At 45.0% G+C, this 21,604-nt stretch overlaps 1 protein-coding gene across 1 annotated transcript in view; it reads right to left on the reverse strand.

The window, feature by feature from the left end:
* PTDSS2 (phosphatidylserine synthase 2) overlaps positions 1–21,604 on the reverse strand; it is a 78,406-nt gene that overhangs the window by 26,733 nt on the left and 30,069 nt on the right. Inside the window, exons 2-4 of the mRNA XM_040409875.1 lie at positions 12,058–12,159; positions 5,855–5,937; positions 3,525–3,592 (exon numbers count right to left, since the gene is read on the reverse strand). Of these exons, the coding sequence (XP_040265809.1) occupies positions 3,525–3,592; positions 5,855–5,937; positions 12,058–12,159 (253 nt within the window). The remainder of the gene's footprint in view (positions 1–3,524; positions 3,593–5,854; positions 5,938–12,057; positions 12,160–21,604) is intronic.

The following is a 21,604-nucleotide window of genomic DNA, read 5'->3' on the forward strand; positions in this document are numbered from 1 at the left end:
GAGGGAGCTGGGGGAAAGCAGCACGGGGGCTCAGTGGTTAGCACTGGTGCCTTGCAGCGCTGGGGTCCTAAGTTCAAATCCAACCAAGGACAACATCTGCATGGAGTTTGTATGTTCTCCCCGTGTTTGTGTGGGTTTCCTCTCCAAAGACATACTGATGGGGAACTTAGATTGTGAGCCCCACTGGGAACAGAGATAATAATGACTGTAAAGCGCCGCAGAATATGTTGATGCCATATAAGTAAAAGAAAATGTTTGCGGTCACCGGTGAATAGCTTCATTCAGACCTCAATCCACCACTAACCAGGGATGGTATAACCCATGCATGAAATTGACATTTTTAGAGATGATCAATTGTGGCAGAAGAACATTCTTCATGGCTTTTCACGTTCATACGTAGGGTGGTTATAGCAAAAAGATTCTGGATTCTGAATGACAGCAGCTCTTAAAAACGCACCAATGGAAACTGTATGAGATACAGCATTAGCGGTTCTCAGAAACCGCACAACGTTTGACCATAGGTAGTGGCAGGTATTGCAGCTCACTCGCCATGGACATGAGATGAGGATATGAAAAATCCTGATTTAATTCTATAGATAAGCAGAAACGTATAAAATTCTAGATACATCTACATACAGTACATTAGGAAAGTCTTCAGACCCTTTCACTTTTGTCACATGTTGTGGTCTTGGGCTAAAATAAAAAAAAAATTTGCATGGACACTTTAGATTTAGCTCTGGGGGGTTTCCCATTTCTCTTCATGTTTGAGATGCTTCTACACCTCGACTGGAAGCCACTTGTGGTAAATTCAGTTGACTGAACACTAAATAAAAAAAACACAGCCCCGTCTTTATAAGGTCTCACAGCTGACAATGCACATCAGTGCAAAATCCAAACCATGAGGAGGAAAGAACTGCCTGAAGAGCTCAGAGACGGGATTGTGTGGAAGCACAGATATGGAGAAAAAGGTCTGCTGCCCTGAAAGTTCCCAAGAACACAGTGGCCTCCATAATTCTTAAACAGAAGTTAACAACCAGGATTCTTCCTAGAGCGGCCGCCCCATCAAACTAAGTAAATCGGGGGGGAAAAGGGAAAAAAGAGCCTTGGTAAGAGAGGTGACCAAGAACTCAATGGTCACTCTGGCTGAGCTCCAAATATCCTGGGTGCAGATGGAAGAAAGCAATCTGAGCTTTAGGACAGAGTGTCCAGAAATAAACCTCAGACTGTGAGGACCAAGCTTGTCTGGTCTGATGAAACCAAGATTGAACTTTTTGGCCTCAATTCAAAGCATCATGTCTGGAGGAAACCAGACACTGCTCATCACCTGCCCAATAATGTCCCTACAGTGAAGCACTGTGGTGGCACCATGCTGGGGGGGGGGAGGGGGGGGGGTTCCAGAGGCTGACGGCCCCCATCCAACCTCACAGAGCTTGACAGGATCTGCAGTTAAGAATGGCAGAAAATCCAAAAATCCAGGTGTGCAAACCTCGTGGCATCATCTCCAAGAAGACTGGAGGCTGTAATCACGCCCAATATGCTTCAAACTAAGGCCTAAGTAAAGGGACTGAATACTTAAGTCAATGAAAGATTTTAGTTTTACCTTTTCAATAAATTAGAAAGATTTTTCACTTTGTCATTATGGAGGATTCAGTGCAGAACGATGGGGGGAAAACCTCTAACACAAGGCTGCAACACAACAAAATGTGACGAAGGTGAAAGGGTCGGAAGACTTTCCGAATGCACTGTATATAAAAGGAGACCCAAAATAAATCTGCAGCACACAACACACTACATTAAAGGGGTTGTTCAGGATAGGCCTTCAACATCAGAGCAGTGTCTTCTGACATTAGCTCCAGCAGCAGTAGAACTACGCACTCGGTCCACGGAGAAGGTAACCACAGTGCTTCGTCCACCACACAATGGACAGAGCTGTGTAGTTCCAGCACAGGAGGACCTCCGAAACATCTGATCGCAGGGAGTTTCACTACTGCCAATCATATATCGAGGACTTATCCTGAGAAGGCGGCCATTAATATCAAAATCCCGGACAAACCCTTTACAGGGGTTGTGTCACTTCAGCAAGTGGCATTTATTATGTAGAGGAAGTTAATATAAGGCTCTTACTAATGTATTGTGATTGTCCATTTGGCCTCCTTTGCCGGCTAGAGTAATTTTTCTATTCCACCCTTCAATCCAGCATCAGTGGCCATGCTTGCACACTATACAAAAAAGCACCGGCTTTTCTGGGGCCGTGACCATAGGAACGCACATAGGCAAGCGCTTTTTCCTACAGTTTGCAAGCATGGCCACCGATACTGGATTTAAGGGTGGATACGAGCAGTGTATAAAGGAAGCAATATGGACATTCACAATACATTAGTAAGTGTCTTGTATTAACCTTTTCTACATGATAAGTGACATTTGCTGAAGTGAGACAACCCCTTTAAGGCTGGGATGACAGATTAGTTGTGTTTAGCTAATTATTTTAGGCCAGTTTCACACAAGCGTATTCCGTCCGGGAAACCAGCTCCATGTGAGAGCCGAATTTCCCAACGCGAACATAGCTCCTGTAACATTAAAAGGGTTTTCTGGGATTTAAATACAGATGACCATTCCTCTGGATAGATCATCAGTATCTGATCGGTGCGGGTCCAATGCCCAGGATCCCTGCCGACCCGCTGTTTGAGAAGGCAGCGGTGCTCCTGTGAGAACCGTGGCCTTCGTCCTGTTCACCAAGCACAACTCCGTACATTGTATATCGGCTGGGTTTGGTATCGCAGCTCAGCCCCATTCACTTTACTGCGTGTTCCTTCCTGACCGCGGGGCTATTGAACTTGCATAATGCGGTGCCTACAGTTCAGAAGACTCATGGTTCGGGCTCATGCAGACGGCCAGGCCTGCAAACAGCGGGTCCGCAATATACTGGCCCCGGCAGTTTGTGCACCGCATCACGGATGCAGACCCATTTGATTTTTTTTGTGGTGCGGGAAGGGGGGGGTGGGGGGGGGGGGGGGGAGATTATGGACCCATTCAAGTTGAATGGGTTTGGATCGGTTTGAGGCAGCTGCACGGATGGTGCAAATTACGGTCCCGAATGGACAGAACGGCCAGGCAACAGCCATCCGCATTAGCCCTTAGACAGGAATTCACAGTATCATAAATCATTAAGATGCTGCGAGTTCAGAGAAGCATTGTTCAGTCGGGGAAATACAGTTCTCACGTGAAGTGAGTGAATACGTGCATGTGAAACCGGCCTTATGCTGGATAGATGAGATCTATGTGCACCGATCCAGCGTCCACAGCCAAATATAGCTGCATGCTGCTGTCCAGTCCAAGAAAACATCTGCCGCTATGACCGATGTGCTGGACGCCAGAAATGATTCCATAGAAAACCATAGGATCATTCTGGCATCAGTTTCCCTTCAACTTATCACTAAACCAAAAAAAAAAAAAAAAAATGGGCAGATATATGGGACCCATATATCAACGACACTCAACCAAGGTCTATATGCTCCAAACCTTACCTGGAAGAGTATGAAGATGAGGAAGAGCTCATACACCACACTGACACACAGCCAGAACCGCCAATAAGCTGCAAAACAGCGATGCAGACACTATTAATATGCTGCCAGTATATGCATGGATGACACGTGTACAATGTTCTGCAAGAAGCAATTTATAGCCTGCCAGTCATGACTACAAGGCATCATTCACATGAGCGTACTGTGGATTTGTGTTGTATGGATGTGTAATGTCCCCTATAGGAGATTATGGAGAGTCAGGACCCATAAGGAGTCCATGAGGGACAAAAAAAAATAATATATAAATAAATAAATGGTTTTAAAGGCTATGAATGCCTTTAAAAATGCCCTACGGGGGCATTTTTTTATGATTGCATTTTACTTATTTTGGGCTAAAAATTGGAGCATAATGGAAGTCAATGGGAGAACCCCAGGCACCCCCTGCTCGGAAGAGGGTGTCTGGTTCATATATTAAAAAAAAAAAAAAAAAAAAGAAGGTTAGAAATTGATGAAAACCCCATCAAAATGGTTTGTAAACAGCATTAGGAGGATGGCTGGATGAGTCTTGGACTCCTATTACCTATGACATACAATAGACAACCACACAAAGGCTATATGCAAAAAGCCGGGTATGTGGAAGCCATCAATCTATCCATGAGACAGATACAGTCAGCATACCTTACAATAGCAGCCTTGTGCACTATGAGACATTCCAAACCAGCTCTCATCTGACTGAGAGCCAGTAAGCCTCAAGGTTGCTTCACATCTGTTGGATGGCTTGGGTGGACCTGCGCACCTAGATCATCATCATTTGGGTGACAATGTTTTCTGATTGTCCTAACATAATATTCAATAACCTTTCTATACAGTTTTGTCATGTAAAAACTCATTTGCATAAACATGGGCATATGGGAAAGGCATACAAATGAGCAAAATCCGGCTTTTTTTTCAGCTGAAAAACCATTTGCATGGCAAATTCGCGATCTACACTACTCATGAACAGCACCATCTATTGGATTCATAGTCTTGTCATAAGACTATGAAACCAATAGATGGCACTGTTCATCTTGTTGGGGCGCTAGTAAGTGGGGCACCTTGCTCAACAGAGTCCACACACCGTGTATCACTCAGCCTATAATAGCCTGCGCTAACACTGAGGTGTATATCGGATTGCTGCCATCATTCACACATCTTCTAGCACTTTATCTGCGGTAATATAAGCTTGCTAGGGTGGATCTGAGGACTATTGCCCTGCTTGTAATGACTCATTAACAGCGCCATCTATTGGTTTCATAGTCTTATGACAAGACTATGAATCCAATAGATGGCGCTGTTCATGAGTAGTGTAGATCGCAAATATTCTAATCGCGAATTTTCCATGCAAAAAGCTGAGTGCTACACAGTGTGTAGACTCTGTTGAGCAGGGTGCCCCAACTTACTAATAGTCCTTGTCATAAGACTATGAAACCAATAGATGGCGCTGTTTATGAGTAGTGTAGATCACGAATTTTCCATGCACATGGTCATTCAGATGAGAGCTGGTTTGGAATGTCTCATAGTGCACAAGGCTGCCATTGTAAGGTGTGTTGACTGTTATCTGTCTCATGGATAGATTGTTGGCTTGCACATACCTGGCTTTTGGCATATAGCCTTTGTGTGGTTGTCTATTGTATGTCATAGGTAATAGGAGTCCAAGACGCATCCAGCCATCCTCTTAATGCTGTTTACAAACCATTTTGATGGGGTTTCCATCGATTTCTAACCTTTTTTTGTGAACCAGACACCCTCTCCTCTTCAGAGCAGGGGGTGCCTGGTTTGATGCTCAGGTCTCCTATAGACTTTCACTGTATTAAATAGTATTCGAGCATCCGCAGTATTCGGCTGAGCACTCCGATGTGCCGAGCATAGTGATGCCCGAGCCGAACAGCAGTTCAGCCGAGCATGCTCGCTTAACACTAGTATCTATTATTTCAAAATTACTAAAAGGTCACATTCTTATCAGTACAATAAGAACTGAGCTATAATGAGTGTTCATAAAGTCAGAGAGCAGAGATAAAGAGCCCATCAGGTGAGCTGCCTCACAGAGCAGAGTGAAAATTCAGAGCCTGCTACTACAAAATCTCAAGGCTGCACAGAGACAGGGGATCAAAATTCTAATAAAGACCAATTGAAAACATGATTTTTAGCTCGAAACGAGTGCAATGCAATAAAAAAAATATTGCCCCCAAAAAGGTGTAAATCGCCTTTAAGACTGCCCACGATGAAGCTCTGCCTTATGGAGCCACAGGGACAGCTGCACAATCCAGCAAGAAACTCGGCAAACACCAATATACCTGGATGGGGTCTTGAAAACGGTCCATCTTTCGCTTGGGTCACTCCAAAACATAGGAAAACTAATATACTGGCAACAATTCCTCTGGAACGACAAGGGAAGAAACATGAGCATTTCAGGCTATATAAATATAAATATATAACAGTATAACCACCCACATGGGTGATTAAAAAAAAAAAAAAAAAAAGGTCACTCGAAAGTCCCGCTGTTCCAGCACTACAGCTCCCATCCCTGCTGTTTCAGGTCCATACCAGACCATAAGTAATGACTTATTTCCATTTACATGACTGCTGCAGCCAATCACTGGCCTCAGTTGCCATGTGTGCAAGAAATGCTTGCCACTGCAGAGGCTCAGTGGTCATGTGCTGTTCTCGACAGCGATTGGCTGCAGCAGATGCATGAACAGGAATAGAACATGATGACCTCTGGTCCGACACAGGCCCGAAACACCACAGATGGAACCTGTAGTGCAGAAAGAGAAGGAACCGGAAACTGCAGGGGCGGGAGCTGTGCCACTGGGGCGGAAACTGCAAGGGGCGGGAGCTGTGCCACTGGGGCGGAAACTGCAAGGGGCGGGAGCTGTGCCACTGGGGCGGAAACTGCAAGGGGCGGGAGCTGTGCCACTGGGGCGGAAACTGCAAGGGGCGGGAGCTGTGCCACTGGGGCGGAAACTGCAAGGGGCGGGAGCTGTGCCACTGGGGCGGAAACTGTGCCACTGGGGCGGAAACTGCAGGGGCGGGAGCTGTGCCACTGGGGCGGAAACTGCATTAGAATAGGTTACTTTTTTACTTTAAAGGGTTATCTAACCAAAGAGAAAAAAAGTCATGTCATTATGGGAGTCAGCAAATAACTGGCTACCATAAAACTGCCCAAGTGTTCAATAGTGGCCCACGTTATAGGGGTACTCCCGATCTCAAAAAGGGGCGATTCTGCCGATAATATTACATGCACTTTTTACTTTTATACTACTTGTGAACTTGTCTGATGCAAGAAGCCGGTCAGGAAGGGTTGACAAGGACAACAGGACAAAACTTCCTCCTGTTCCCTGAACGCAAGGAATAAACAGGAAATCTCCAGATCCAAATTCAGGTCACAAGTATATTTATAGTGGACACGTTTTACACTGATTTGTGGTGCAGGATGTCCAAAATCTTATAGCCTACGGACAAAGGAGAGGGGCAGGTATAGTGATAACCGAAGGGGAAAGCTGCGCTCACCATCTCTGCGCATGGTACTGGGCACCAAGGAGTAAACCGCAGGATAAAGTCCAAGGAACTGTCCCCAAAACCATTTATTCAATGACTATGGAAGCATTATTTTATTTTGTTTACTGAAATGCATGTATTTTTACAGAAAAATATTTTTTGTGAAAAGGCTGTGTTGCTCCATTTGGGATAGATGCTGCAGAAACCAATCACTTGAATGGCTTAAAGCTCCAATACCCTGCACCGTCGCTAGTTAGTAGACCACATACAAGTAGATGGCACAAATGTAACCAAACAAGGGGCTGTTGGCACTTTAAAAAGCTTTTCGACAAGGGTCCCAAGACCTGCACTCTCTAAACAGATATTGATGGCCTATACAGTGTCTTCATTGCCTCCCAGCAGCCTGTAGTGCCCCTTTCCCTCACAGCAAGCTTTTGGTAAATGTTCAATTGCCTCCCCAGCCTCCAAAACAGTAAACCAGAAACAGAGGATGGCAAGGTGTGGGTATGCAGCTGCAGTTTCTCACCCAACAACATGAGGTGGAGTGGAGTGGAGATCAGGCTCAGAGGAAGATCCTGTCCACCTAGCAAGCAAGGAGAGAGAAAATGCACCAGCAAATGAGTAAAGCACTGCATTAGGCTAGATCATTTGTAAGGGAGTGTCAGTTTCGACTATTCAAACCTACTGACAACTGGGCAGGAGCCACAGAGAGCAGGACAAATGTACATTTTGCTGAGCTTTTATTATTATTAGGAGTAGTGTGAATATGCAGCTTTTTTTCTGCTGGGTGCTGCTCCTGTGATTGCCCTGGAAATGGAGTTTCACTGTGAAGTGCTCTCTGCACTGAGCTGCTTCACAGCCCGCCCCCATTTCAGTAATGGCAGTAGCGTCCAACCAGGAGACCACCACAACCATTACCCAGAGCAGAGGATGGACTGTGAGGCAACACAATGCATAGACCACTTCATAGTGAAGCTCTGCCTCCTGGACACTCGCAGTGCCGTGCAGAATAAAACTTCATATTTACACCACTCCGGATAATATAAGCTCCACAAAGCGTATCTAGCGCTGTCAGCAGTTTTTCATTGTCATATGCAGTGCAGTATTACGAACCCATGTCATATAGGGGTTGTGCAATGTGATGATACTGGGGGACCTATCCCCAGCATAGGTCATCAAAATTTGATCGGCGAGGATAGGACTCCTGACACCCTCGCCCACCAGCTGTTTGAAGAGGGCACGTCGCTCATGCGATTGCGTCCACTTCAATGTTTACCTGCAAGTCGTTTAGATTGAAGCGGCGGGGCAATATAATTACAGCGTCCTGTCCCATACAAGTGAAATGCAGAGGAAGCTGTAATTACGTTGCACTGGCGCTACAAGGGAGGCGGCGCGCAGTTAAGGAGGAAGCAGCTCTCGCAAGAGCGCGTGACCTCTTCAAACAGCTGATCAGCGAGGGTTGTGGGAGTTGGATCCCCACAGATCAGACACTGATGTCCTATCCTGAGGATGGGTCATCAATAGCATCACATTGCTCAACCCTTTTGAAGACCACTAAATATGTGTCTACAAGCAGATCGTCATAACAGTGCAACGTATGGATTGACAGATTAGGCTACTTTCCCTTATAGGATCTCAATAGTGGGGGAAACGAGCTTCAGGTTTGCCCCCATTCATTGTCATTGGGGACACAACATCAGTTCAGTTTTGTCCCCAATGACAATGAATGGGGACAAAACTGAAGCTCGTTTCCCCCACTATTGAGATCCTATAAGGGAAAGTAGCCTAATCTGTCAATCCATACGTTGCACTGTTATGACGATCTGCTTGTAGACACATATTTAGTGGTCTTCAATGTGATATTGATGACCCAACCTCAGGAGTCACCAGAATGTATTCCGTTCTGTTTCATTACGTTCCCAGCAGCGTTTTTGAGTGCATCCTTGGAAACTGAGTAAGACGGATCCGTCATGACTCACAATGTAACACAATGGTGACGGATCCGTTTTCTCCGATACAAAAGAAAATGGAGCCGTCCCCCATTGACTTACAGTGGTTTTAGAGACGGATCAGTCATGGCTATTTTGGAGATAATACAACCGGATCCGATCAGAACGGATGCAGCCGGTTGTATTATCCAGACTGAGGCGTTTTTGCTGACCCATGACGGATCCAGAAAAAGAAAAAAACGCAGATGTGAAAGTAGCCTTAGATTGTATTCAGATTCTGAGCTTGGCGTAAGCTCATTCAGCAGATTGGCAGGGCCCGGCAGTGAAAGCATCACCACATCTCGTCCTGTAAAAGTGCAGAGGGTGCGGCAGTTGCAGAGAGAGCAGAGCCTCTAGGTGTAATGGTAACGCCCCAGTTGCTCCTAGCGGCTCTTTTGCATATAATAAAGCATCATTTTTCTCAGCAATGCGGCCACATATGAACATGGGACCAACACAGATGTCTTCAGCTGCCAAGTGCACACGTAACAGGTCAACCAGTGTCATAGGTACAAAACTGCTGACAGATGCCCTTTAAACACAAGGCACTTACTAATGTATTGCTATTCTCCATATTGCCTCCTTCGCTGGCTTGATTCATTTTTCCATCACATTATCCACTGCTCGTTTCCAGGGGTTACCGCCACCGCTGCAGCGCCTATACAAGGTGGCCAGGACAGGAGCTGCTGCGCATGCATGTCTATGTGCGCTCCCACAGTCCCAGCCAATAGAGAGGCCGGAGCTTTTTCCTATAGTGTGCAAGCACGACCACCGCTGCTGGATTACAGGGTGGTCGTAACCCCCCAGAAACAAGCAGTGTATAATGTGATTGAGAAATTAATCCAGCCAGCGAAGGAGACAATATAGACAATCCCAATACATTAGTAAGTGCCTGGTATTAACTTTCTCCACATGATAAATGCCATTTGCTGAAGGGACACAACCCCGTCAATGTCATGTGAAGTGGCGCATCCTCCCCTGTAAGGTGACGCATTAGGCGCAGCAGCTGTGCCAGACAATTCTCCAGACTGACTGGTGTCACCTCGGCGCCCGGCTTAGTGACATTCCGGTTTAATTACCTGACAGGTTACACAAAAGGTAATCCCTGAGCTCTGCGCTAAATCGTCAGATCCCACAACAGACCGTGCCCTTGAGATAGCAGCCGCCTGGTAACGAGAAAAACCGCCACCCCTTGTTACGAGCATGAGTAAGTGCATGGAAAAAATAAACATGAATAAATAAGTCCTTGAGTCGTCGCTTCTCTGAAGCGATTCGAAATTCTATTCAGATTTTTATTTTGATCCCTCCCATTGCAGGCCAACGACGCCAAATCAGCCAGAACATAAAAACCATGATGTGGATGACACGGATGATCTTGTGACAATGGCGCCTGGTACATTAGCAGCAAGTGGTCAGGGCTGGAAGCAGGAAAAATGGGCGAGGATCTTGGCGACTTTACAAAGGTCAAATGGTGGAGGATAAACGCCCATCAGGACGCCTCTAATCCAGGGGTATGCAGCGGTTACCGACCACCAAATGTGGTCCAAGAAAGGACAGTCAACCGGTGTCGGGGTCTTGGGCAAGGCTCATTGATGTTGGCGGGGAAATAAAATAGACAACTGACCCTTGGATGAACTTAATGGATTTAGGTCTTTTTTTTCAGCTGGATTAGGCTACTTTCACACTTGCGTTTTTCTTTTCCGGCACCGAGTTCCGTCCTAGGGGCTCAATACCGGAAACAAACTGATCAGTTTTATCCCCATGCATTCTGAATGGAGAGCAATCCGTTCAGGATGCATCAGGATTGTCTTCAGTCCAGTCACTGTACGATTTTTGGACGGAGAAAATACCGCAGAATGCTGCAGTATTTTCTCCGTCCAAAATTCTGGAACACTTGCCGGAATGCCGGATCCGGCATTATTCTACATTAAAATGCATTAATGCCGGATCCTGCCCTAAGTGTTCCGGAAAAAACGGTTTTGTGGTCTGCGCATGCACAGACCTTTAAAAAATGTAAAAAAGAAATACCGGATCCGTTTTTCCGGATGACAACTGAGGAGACGAATCGGGTATTGCAATACATTTGTGAAACGGATCCACACCTGGATCAGTCTATAGATGGTATCCGTTTGCATACAGATTGCTGGATCCGGCAGGTAGTTCAGGCGAATCTAGAGACGCTAGTGTGAAAGTACCCTCAACTATGTAACTATATGAATGTTACCGGCGGGGCGTGTCCTTACACAGGCTGACTGTACCAGACTGCGTGGGAAACATGCAGCTTTGATAAGGGGCTCTGTTTTTTTTAGAAGTCCCATAGAAATGAATGGAAACTGAGCCGCGCATGCGCAGCCAACGCTCCTTTCACTTCTATGAGACTTCTGAAAATAGCGGCGCCCCTTATTAAAGCTGCATGTTTCCCACGCAGTCTGGTACAGTCAGCGCTGATAGGACCTGCCCCACCTGGTAACATTCATATAATGTCCCATCAGCAGTGAACCGTACCAGCGAAATCCCATAGAAAAGAATGGAAAGTGCGTAGCCAACGCTCCTTTCACCTCTATAGGACTGCTGAAGATAGACAAGCCAGCTCTTGGCTAATTTCGGAACTGTGATTGAAACGAATGGAGGGTGGCCACACCTGGACGGTGCGCTCGCATTCACTTTGCAGGCTCCGTTCTAGAGATGGGTATGGGACCCGCACCTACCGACGGCGATATACCACCAATGTATGAGGCGAGACAACCCCTTTAAGACTCGACATCACAAAAGGACACTCCTCAGGCTCGGTTCATGTCACAGCATCCAATATAGTAACCGATCCTCCATCCGACGAATCCATACGATTAATAGTGTCCATCGGGGTTCAGCTATTTGACGGCTAAAACAACTAGGTATACCTACCGTCAAAAGTGAGGGTGACCCTGATGGAGGTTCGGATTGCTGGAGCAGCGCCCTACAGGCACAGGTCAAAGAGTAAATGAGCAACTATGATGCCTCATGGACATTACCTTTTAGCATTGTAGGCCGTGTCGTGTGGCGTCTCTTCAAGTAACGTGACGTAGACCAAGGAGCAAGTCAGGATGAAGAGGACGGTCAGCGTGTGCGCTCTCCTGTAAGCATTTAACGAAAGAGGGAGAAAAAACGAAGTTATTACAATTTGCTAATGATAAGTCTACATAGCGTAAGGCCTCACGCACTTGAGCGTATTTTGGGTCCAAGTCCTATGCTCATTTTTTGCAGATTGCACGTGAACCCATGTGGGACTGCAAAAAAATGCAGACATGTCATCTGTGTGCTATCGGCATCCGTGTGTCCGTCCCGCAAATTACAGAATATGTTCTATTCATGTACGTTTTGCAGACAAAATTAGGCATTTCTACTAGGAATGCACATGGGCAGCATTGTTTTTTTTTTTTTGTTTTTTTTTTAAGGATCTTCCAGACCTCAAAATACATACCTTCATGCGCATGCATGGAGCGGCCGTCCGGGCATGCGTGCAGCCACTCCATTCACTTCTATGGGAGTTTCCAAGATAGATTTCCCATAGAAATGAATGGAGCAGCCGCACGCATGCCCGGACGGCCGCTCTGTTCATTTCAGGGGGGAGAGCTCTCGTTGTTTGTGATCAGTGGGGGGGAGGGGGGGGGGGGGGGGTCCCAGAGGCAGGACCCCCACCAATCAAATAGTTGTGGATAGGGGATAACAATGTAACCAGGATAACATTTGGACATTTAAAGGGGTAACATTTACAACGCTGGTAAGTATGGAGGTATCATTTTAAGCAAATCTGTCCCTTAAAAATAAAATACCCCCCCCTCTCCCCGGGGTCAATCCCTTTAACAGAGCAGTTTAGTTAGCCTTCCTCTTCTGATTGTGCCGTTAATGGCACCAAACTAATAACACATAAGCGGAGAGAGCCATCTCACTTTAGACAGACCGCTGTTATCCCAAATAAAGAGGTCCTAATGGAGCGAGCGCCAACCTACGTATTACAGGCGGCCAATTATTATAATGGCTACAGATTTTTCTATACAGGGTGCATTCACACGACCGTAAATCTGGGTCCGCATCCGTTTTCGCGGAACGGGTGTGGACCTATTCATTTCAATGGGGCAGCAAAAGATGCATCCGTTGTTCCGTCCCGCAATCCTGCAAAAAATAACAAATAAATAGAGCAGGTATCCGCAAAACACTTAGGGTCGTGTGAATGCAACCTTACAGGGGGTCTTTTCAACTGCCCCAAAACAAAGCCTTATTCTCTCAAACTGTGAGCTGGACATCACTGCTAAAAGGGGGACCCCAACATCCAACAAGGCAAGCAAAGATGGTCAAACGGAAAGGGCTTGAAAAGGTCTAGTCACGCAGAGGGGAAGGGGGGGGGGGGGGGGCACACCCCCTGAGCAGTTATGGGGAGCTGCCAGAGAAGGGACACAACCCCTGAGCTGCCAGCTTGAAGTGAATGTAGCGAAGCAATTGGAGTCATGTCATGTACTGTATAATGACGCCACTGCTCCTCCCCTGGCTTTTTTCCAAGCAGCCAGCACGTGTGACTGCTGCAGCCAGTTAGTGGCCTGGGCGGTCAGATGCTGTAATGGCCTCATGGCTCCCATCACTAAGCGATGACGGCAGTAGTACGGTTATCACTGCTTGGCTGCAGAGGTCACGGGCCGTCTGCTTGCAAACAGACGGCGGGACCACCTGTGCTGGATCGGTGAAGTCATTTTTCAAATTTAGGTTTTTTTGCTTAGAGAAACCTCGTAACTGCTTTATAATCTGTGCGGATTTTCTGCTGCAGTAAAAAAAACAAAAAAAATAAAAAATTTACCTGCGTTGTGAATTTTAAATCTGCAACATGTCAATTTAGGCTACTTTCACACTTGCGGCAGAGGATTCCAGCAGACAGTTGCCCACCGGATCCTGATCTGTATGACAAATGCATTGAAATGCCGGATCCGTCTCTCCGGTGTCATCCGGAAAAATGGATGCGGCATTTATTTTTATTCATATTTTTTTCGGTCTGAGCATGCGCAGACCGCAATGTCGGATCAATTTTGTTGGAACACGCATTAATGCATTTCAATGGGGGAAAAAAGGCATGTGTTCCGGAATTTTGGACAGAGATAAAACCGGTATGATCTCCGTCCTGAAAAGTCAAAAAGACTGAACTGAAGACATCCTGAAAGGATTGATCTCCATTCAGAATGCATGGGGATAATACTGATCAGTTCTTTCCCGGTATTGAAGCCCCTAGGACGGAACTCTGTGCCAGAAAAGAAACGCTAGTGTGAAAGTACCCTTAGGTTGCAGCTTTCCACCAGAGGACATGGAGTAAGATCGGTGGCAAACCCACAGCAAATCCACGTTTTCCCACGTTACCACAGGAAAAAAAAGAAAATATATAAAAAAAATAAAAATAAACGCTGGAAATTCATCCCCGTGCGGCTTTGAATTCCTAAAAGCCCAATGTGGGCAGTCACATTATATACACCTCGGGAGGATCAAGTCATCCGCCTGTCATAATTAACGGGTGAGAGCAGCATTATAGCATTTGCGTTTTAATCCCACAGAAGAAAAAGCAAACTAAAGCCTTCTAATGCCTCTCCGTCAACCTAAACGTGCAATTATACGGAATTTAGCCTCTGGCATCTAATGCAGCAAGGATCTAATCGCGGACGGCTTTAATATATCTTACCTAGGACAGTTATAGTTCCCGCTCTCTGTTCCTAGTAACGGCAGCAGAATCAAATAATACAGAGCGAGAGAAATGTGAGTTGGGGGGGGGGGGTGACAAGATGCATTGATAAAGAAACGCAGCAGATTTGTACCGATTATTACCGTGAATCAAATACCCTAAACTATAGAGTTCTGTTTACGGCCTGTTTAGTCCTCGTTTAAAATAGAACTTTTATTTTCATCTAAACAAAACTTCCCCAAAAAAAATAAAGAAAATTTTGTGTGATTATTTCCAAAGAAAGCCTTATGCGAGTCCAAGTACGGGATCGAGAGAAATGGGGTTACAAGAAATAGAGAAAAGAAATAATAATCTAATTAAAAATGGACAGATTCATGTTTCTTCCTATGAAATAACGGTCATTATTACAACAAGGCCTGACATTTTCACCGGTACCACAGTGTGATGAATTCACATAGATTAAAGACGTTCGGGTACTTTCACACTAGCGTTAGCGTGATCCGGCAGGCAGTTCCGTCGTCTGAGCTGCCCGCCGGATCCGCCGATCAGTGTCACAACTGACGGCATTTGTAGGCGGATCCGGGTGCGGATCCATCTACAAATGCATTGCAAGAACGGATCTGTCTCTCCGCTTGTCATGCGGATGGACGGATCCGTCTTGCAGTCTTTTTCACAGTTTTCCCGGTCTGTGCATGCGCAGACCGGAAGGGCGGATTCATCCTTCAGCAATGCAAGTCAATGGGAATGAATGCCGGCATTCCGGCGTCTGATCAGGCATTTTGGACGGACATAATACCGCAGCATGCTGCGGTATTATGTCCGGCCAAAACGCCTGACAGTGACTGAACGGAAGGCATACTGAAGCAAACTGAACAGACTTCTATCCATTCAGAATGCATGGGGATATGCCTGATCAGTTCTTTTCCGGCATAGAGCCCTTTTGACGGAACTCTATGCCGGAAAAAAATAACGCTAGTGTGAAAGTAGCCTTAATCTGTTTGCACGAAAAACTTGCACTTCATAAAAAATAAAAAACACACCTACATTCTGAACACGATCTGAAAAGAATGTATGATAAGAGGAGAAAAAAAACGTGTCGAGACCCTGGAGAGCTTAGTAAGACAGAACGAAGGCCTAGAAAAAAAAAAAAAAACTTTAGAACCACCATTGACTATTTTGAAGTCTAAACTAACACTATTTTTTGCGGTATAAAGAAATAGACACTTTTGTGAATTTGGTGACTCAGGACATAAAAGCGTTGAAATTACGATAAGACCGTATTAGGTCGAATTTAACACCGCAGGAGAGTGACGCTTTGGATGCCCTAAGCAAGAATGACATGATGGTAACAAAACCAAGCGATAAAGGTGGTAACAGTCATACAAGATACATGTGACTATGTAACTATGGTCTTCAGATCACTGAATGATAGACAAACGGACCAATTACTTTCAAAAACCCCACTGAAGACCATTTACAAGAATTGAAACAACTTCTGATGAGAGCAAAAACTAAGAGTCAGATTAGCCAAGATGAATTCCAATATCTATTCAATGAAAGTCCAACGACCTCAACCTTTTATGCTCTTCCTAAAGTACCCAAAAAGAAATTCCCTATAGCAGGAAGACCGATCGTATTTGGAAATGATAGTTTGAAGAGTTTGACGCAAGGAATAAGTAATTATGTGGATCAAATGTTGAGGAATTTTGTAACTTCACTAAACTCATACATTAAAGATACAAAAGACCTGCTTTTGAAGATAAGCGTACTTTCACACTAGCGTTTTTCTTTTCCGGCATGGAGTTCCGTCACAGGGGCTCTATACCGGAAAAGAACTGATCAGGCATATGCCCATGCATTCTGAATGGAGAGTAATCCGTTCAGGATGTCTTCAGTTCAGTTGTTTTGACGGATCAGGCAAAAGAGAAAACCGTAGCATGCTACGTTTTATCTCCGGCGAAAAAAACTGAAGACATGCCTGAATGCCGGATCTGGCATTTTTTTCCATAGGAATGTATTAGTGCCGGATCCGGCATTCAAAATACCGGGTCCGTCCTTCCGGTCTGCGCATGCACAGACCTTTAAAAATGAGAGAAAAAAAATACCCGATCCGTTTTGCCTGATGACACCGGAAAAACGGATCCGGTATTGCAATGCATTTTTCTGACTGATCAGTCTGGAAAATGCCTGATCAGTCAGAAAAAATGACATCCGTTTGCATACAGTTTGCCTGATCAGGCAGTCAGTTCAGGCAACGGAATTGCCTGCCGGAATCAAACAACGCAAGTGTGAAAGTACCCTTAATGATATGTCCCTTTCTTTTTTTGACCAGCTTAGGCTACTTTCACACTTGCGGCAGAGAGATCCAGCAAGCAGTTCCCTCACCGGAACTGCCTGCCGGATCAGGCAAAACGTATGCCAACTGATGGCATTAGTAAGACTGATCAGGATCCTTATCAGTCTTAAAAATGCCTGATCAGTCAAAAAAATGCATTGAAATGCCGGATCTGTCTTTTCGGTGTCATCCGGCAAAACAGATCCGGCATTTATTTTTTTCACCGTCCGGAAGGACGGATCCGGCACTAATACATTTCTATGGGAAAAAATGCCGGATCCGGCATTCAGGCAAGTCTTCAGTTCAGTTGTTTTGACTGATCAGGCAAAAGATAAAACCGTAGCATGCTACGGTTTTATCTCCGGCGAAAAAAACTGAAGACATCCTGAACGGATTACTCTCCATTCAGAATGCATGGGGATAAAACTGATCAGTTCTTTTCCGGTATAGAGCCCCTGTGACGGAACTCTATGCCGGAAAAGAACAACGCAAGTGTGAAAGTAGCCTTAGAGGTTGGGTCACTCTACAGTAACATACAACATACTTTGGGAATTAATGCAGTGAAATATTTTTTAGACACCAAAAGTATCACTTTTCAGCAACATAACACTTGTTTTATCAATACTTCTATTTATTTTGGAGCACAATTATTTCACTTTTCAGGTAAACAAAGGGGACCGCGATGGGGACGGCCTGCGCACCAATGTATGCAAATCTTTTTTAGGGTGATGGGAGAATCAGTGTTCACGGAGGCGATGTCGCTTATACCTGCCACATCATTTTTTGGGACAGGTATATAGAGGACATCCTTGATTTTGTGAGAAGGCACAGAATCTTGTTTTTTGGAATTTGTTCACCTCCTAAATAACACCACGATAGGGATGATGTATACACATGAGATTCAAGAAAAGGAAATAAAACTTTTTAGATCTGAAAATAAAGAAATGGGATAATGGCACTGAGTACAGAGGAAGCCAACGTCAACCAACGGTGATTTACACGGGACAAGCTGGCACCCCGCCCCTCTAAAAAGAGGGATAACAGGTCAGTATCTTCGAGCGTGCCAGAATTGCTGAAATGAAGAATCATTTCTTAGAGAAAGTAAAGAATTATTCAGTAGATTCCCGGGATCGGGGCTATCCAATAGGCCCCTTAAAAAAAAGCGTTTAATAGGCCCCTTAAAAAAAAAAAAATAAAAAAAAAAAAGAGAAGAAGATCTACTAGAATCTAAAACAGGAAAAAAAAAAATAATCTGATGTATCGGAACACATGGTTACACCAAAAAGACACTGGCATATCCTACAGACTAATGGGGAGCTTAAAATGGTTCTTAACCCATACCGAAAGCAAAATATATCGAAGAGGGCCGAACCTAAGGACTATTTGATCCATAGTCATTATCAGGAGCAATCTGTCATCCCATCTAAACGGAGGGAGAGTCCAAAAGGATCAACACCATGTGGTGACTGTTCTTTCTGTAAATTCATTTTAAAAACAAAATCCTTTATAAATCCTAGTGATGAAAAAAAAAGGTATGAAATTAGACCACTGATAACTCGAGGTGTGATTTATGTGGCAAAATGTAACTGTACGTGGGCAAAACACGACGGATATCGGGCCATTGACACAAAGAAGGAGACGTCAATTGCAAGGCATATAAAATATTTTCACAAAAATAACCCCAACGTTTTGAAATTCTGGGGAATTGCAAAGGTGTTTTTGGGCCCAAAAGGAGGAAATTTGGACAAAAAAAGGGAGGAGATAGAGGGAGAAAATAGCGCCGGTTTTATCTCCATCCAAATATTCCGGAACACTTGCATTTTTTCCCACTGAAATGCATTAATGCCGGATCCGACCCCGAGTGTTCCAGCAAAACTGATCCGGTATTGCAAAAAAATGAAAAAAAAAATAATAATAAATGCCGGATCCGTTTTTCCGGATGACACCGGAGAGACGGATCTGGCATTTCAATGCATTTGTCATACGGATCAGAATCCTGTTCCGTCTGACAAATGCCATCAGTTTGCATACGTTTTGACGGATCCGGCGGGCAGTCCCGGCAACGGAACTGCCTGCCGGAAACCTCTGCCGCAAGTGTGAAAGTAGCCTTAGAAGAAAACTAAGATTGGCCCTGAAACCAGATGGCAACAAGTAGGGTATAAAGTAAATAAAGTAAAGAAGTGATAAGAGACTAAGAGCTGAGAGAGTGAAAAATAACACATCCTAGGGTCTATTCACACGTCCGCAAAATGGGTCCGCATCCGTTCTGCAATTTTGCGGAACAGGTGCAGACCCATTCATTTTCAATGGGGCTGGAATGTGCTGTCCGGATTCGCACTTCCGCATCCGTGCTTGCGTTTCCGCCAAAAAATAGAACATGTCCTATTCTTGACCGCAATTGCTGACAAGATTAGGCATTTTCTATTATAGTGCTGGCGATGTGCGATCCGCAAATTGCGGAATGCACATTGCCAGTGTCCGTGTTTTGCGGATCCGCAAAACACTTACGGACGTGTGGATTGACCCTTATTGCTCTTACACAAAAGTAGTTTCAAACCCTGCTAAATATGATATATAAGAAAGCAAAAATATTTTTAGAGTCACATAAGGCTTTCTTTGGAAATAATCACACAAAAATTTCCTTTTTTTTGGGGAAGTTTTGTTTAGATGAAAATAAAAAAAAAGTTATATTTTAAATAAGGAATAAACAGGCCGAAAACAGAACTCTATAGCTTAGGGTATTTGATTTAATAATATTTAGAAACAGTTTTCTGGGCTAAAAAGGTCATTATTTAGAAATTGATTTGTACCTATGACACTGGCTGGCCTGCTGCATGTGCGCTTGGCAGCTGAAGACATCTGTGTTGGTCGCATGTTCATATGTGCCCGCATTGCTAAGAAAAACTGTGTTTTATTATATGCAAATGAGCCTCTAGGAGCAAAGGGGGCGTTGCCATTACACCTAGAGGCTGTCCTCTGCACTTTGATTGAGATGGCCAGGCAGTTGTAATCATCATCACCCCTGATCCAGTCAAAGTGGAGAGGGTGCAGCAGTTGCAGAGAGAACAGAACTTCTAGGAGTAACGGCAACGCCCCTGCTGCTCCTAGTGTCTCATTTGAATACAGCAAGACATGCTTTCTCTCAGCAATGCAGGCACATATAAAGTTTTAATGCAAATGAGACTCTAGGAGCAACGGGGGCGCTGTCGTTACTCCTAGAAGTTCTGTTCTCTCTGCAACTGCCGCGTCCTCTCCACTTTGTTTTTACTGCCTGGTCACAGTGGAGAGGGCGCAGCAGTTGCAGAGAGAGCAGAGCCTCTGGGTGTAATGGTAACGCCCCCGTTGCTCCTAGAGGCTCATTTTCATATATTACAACAATTTTTCTCAGCAATGCGGGCACATATGACCATGGGACCAACACAGATGTCTTCAGCTGCCAAGCGCACATGTAACAGGTCAGCCAGTGTCATAGGTACAAATCTGCTGACAGAGGCCCTTTAAGGTCCATTCAGACGTCCGTAGGTGTTTTGCGGACCGCACATCGCCGGCACTATAATAGAAAATGCCTTTTCTTGTCCGCAGTTGCGGACAAGAATAGGACATGTTCTATTTTTTTCGGGAACGGAATTGCGGATCCAGAAGTGCGGATCCGGAAATGCGGACAGCACATAGTGTGCTGTCCGCATCCGTTCCGGCCCCATTGAAAATTAATGGGTCCACACCCGTTGCGCAACAGATCCGGACCCAAGTTGCGGACGTGTGAATGGATTCTTAAAAGGGAACCTGTCACTAGGTGTGGGGGGTTTGGGGAGCTGCTGCCATGTTTTTTGTTATACATGGTCTGTGGAAAATCTGGGTAATTTCTAAAAGGACTGTGATTACCAACATAGGAAAGAAAAATCTCAAAATCCAGTGGTGCTGTACTTTGGGAAAACTTTTGATACATCATAGTAACAATATCAGAAGTTCTGATTGGAGGGCATCTGAACGCAGATCACTAGAATGAGGAGACAGAAGTGCTCACATAAAGCCCTCTCGCTGCAGGAAGCGTTTTCTCAAGGGACACTTGAAAGAGTCACTGTACTTTCACACAATTTCACTCATTTAATACAGAATGGTGTAAAAAGCACATTTCTAAATCACTTCATTAAAACAAAAAAGATCCACCTGGATCCACTTGAAAAAACAGCTGTCGTCGTAGCCACAAGGAGTCTCCTTCCACCTAATTTGCAGTCCACTGACTGATCTCAGGCAAGATCCGTCCCTGGTAACGGAGAAGTTGGGGCGCGTCAGAGCTGAGCCCGATAGAAGAACTGCATCTGAACATCACAGGAGCCTCCTGTGTGTCTGTAAGTGTGATTTATCCCTACTTATCTGTTCTGTGTTCAGAGCTTAAAACAAACATAGTTGGAAGTAAGGGAAAGGATGTCACTTACAGTGCTGGCAGAAGGAAGACCACTCTCCCCCAAGCTTCTGAGTGAAATGCATCAAACTGTGCAGCTAAAACAGGGAATAAAAAAAGCCTAAA

The sequence above is a fragment of the Bufo bufo genome, chromosome 10, assembly GCF_905171765.1.
Source record: "Bufo bufo chromosome 10, aBufBuf1.1, whole genome shotgun sequence".
In the NCBI taxonomy this organism is placed as follows: domain Eukaryota; kingdom Metazoa; phylum Chordata; class Amphibia; order Anura; family Bufonidae; genus Bufo; species Bufo bufo.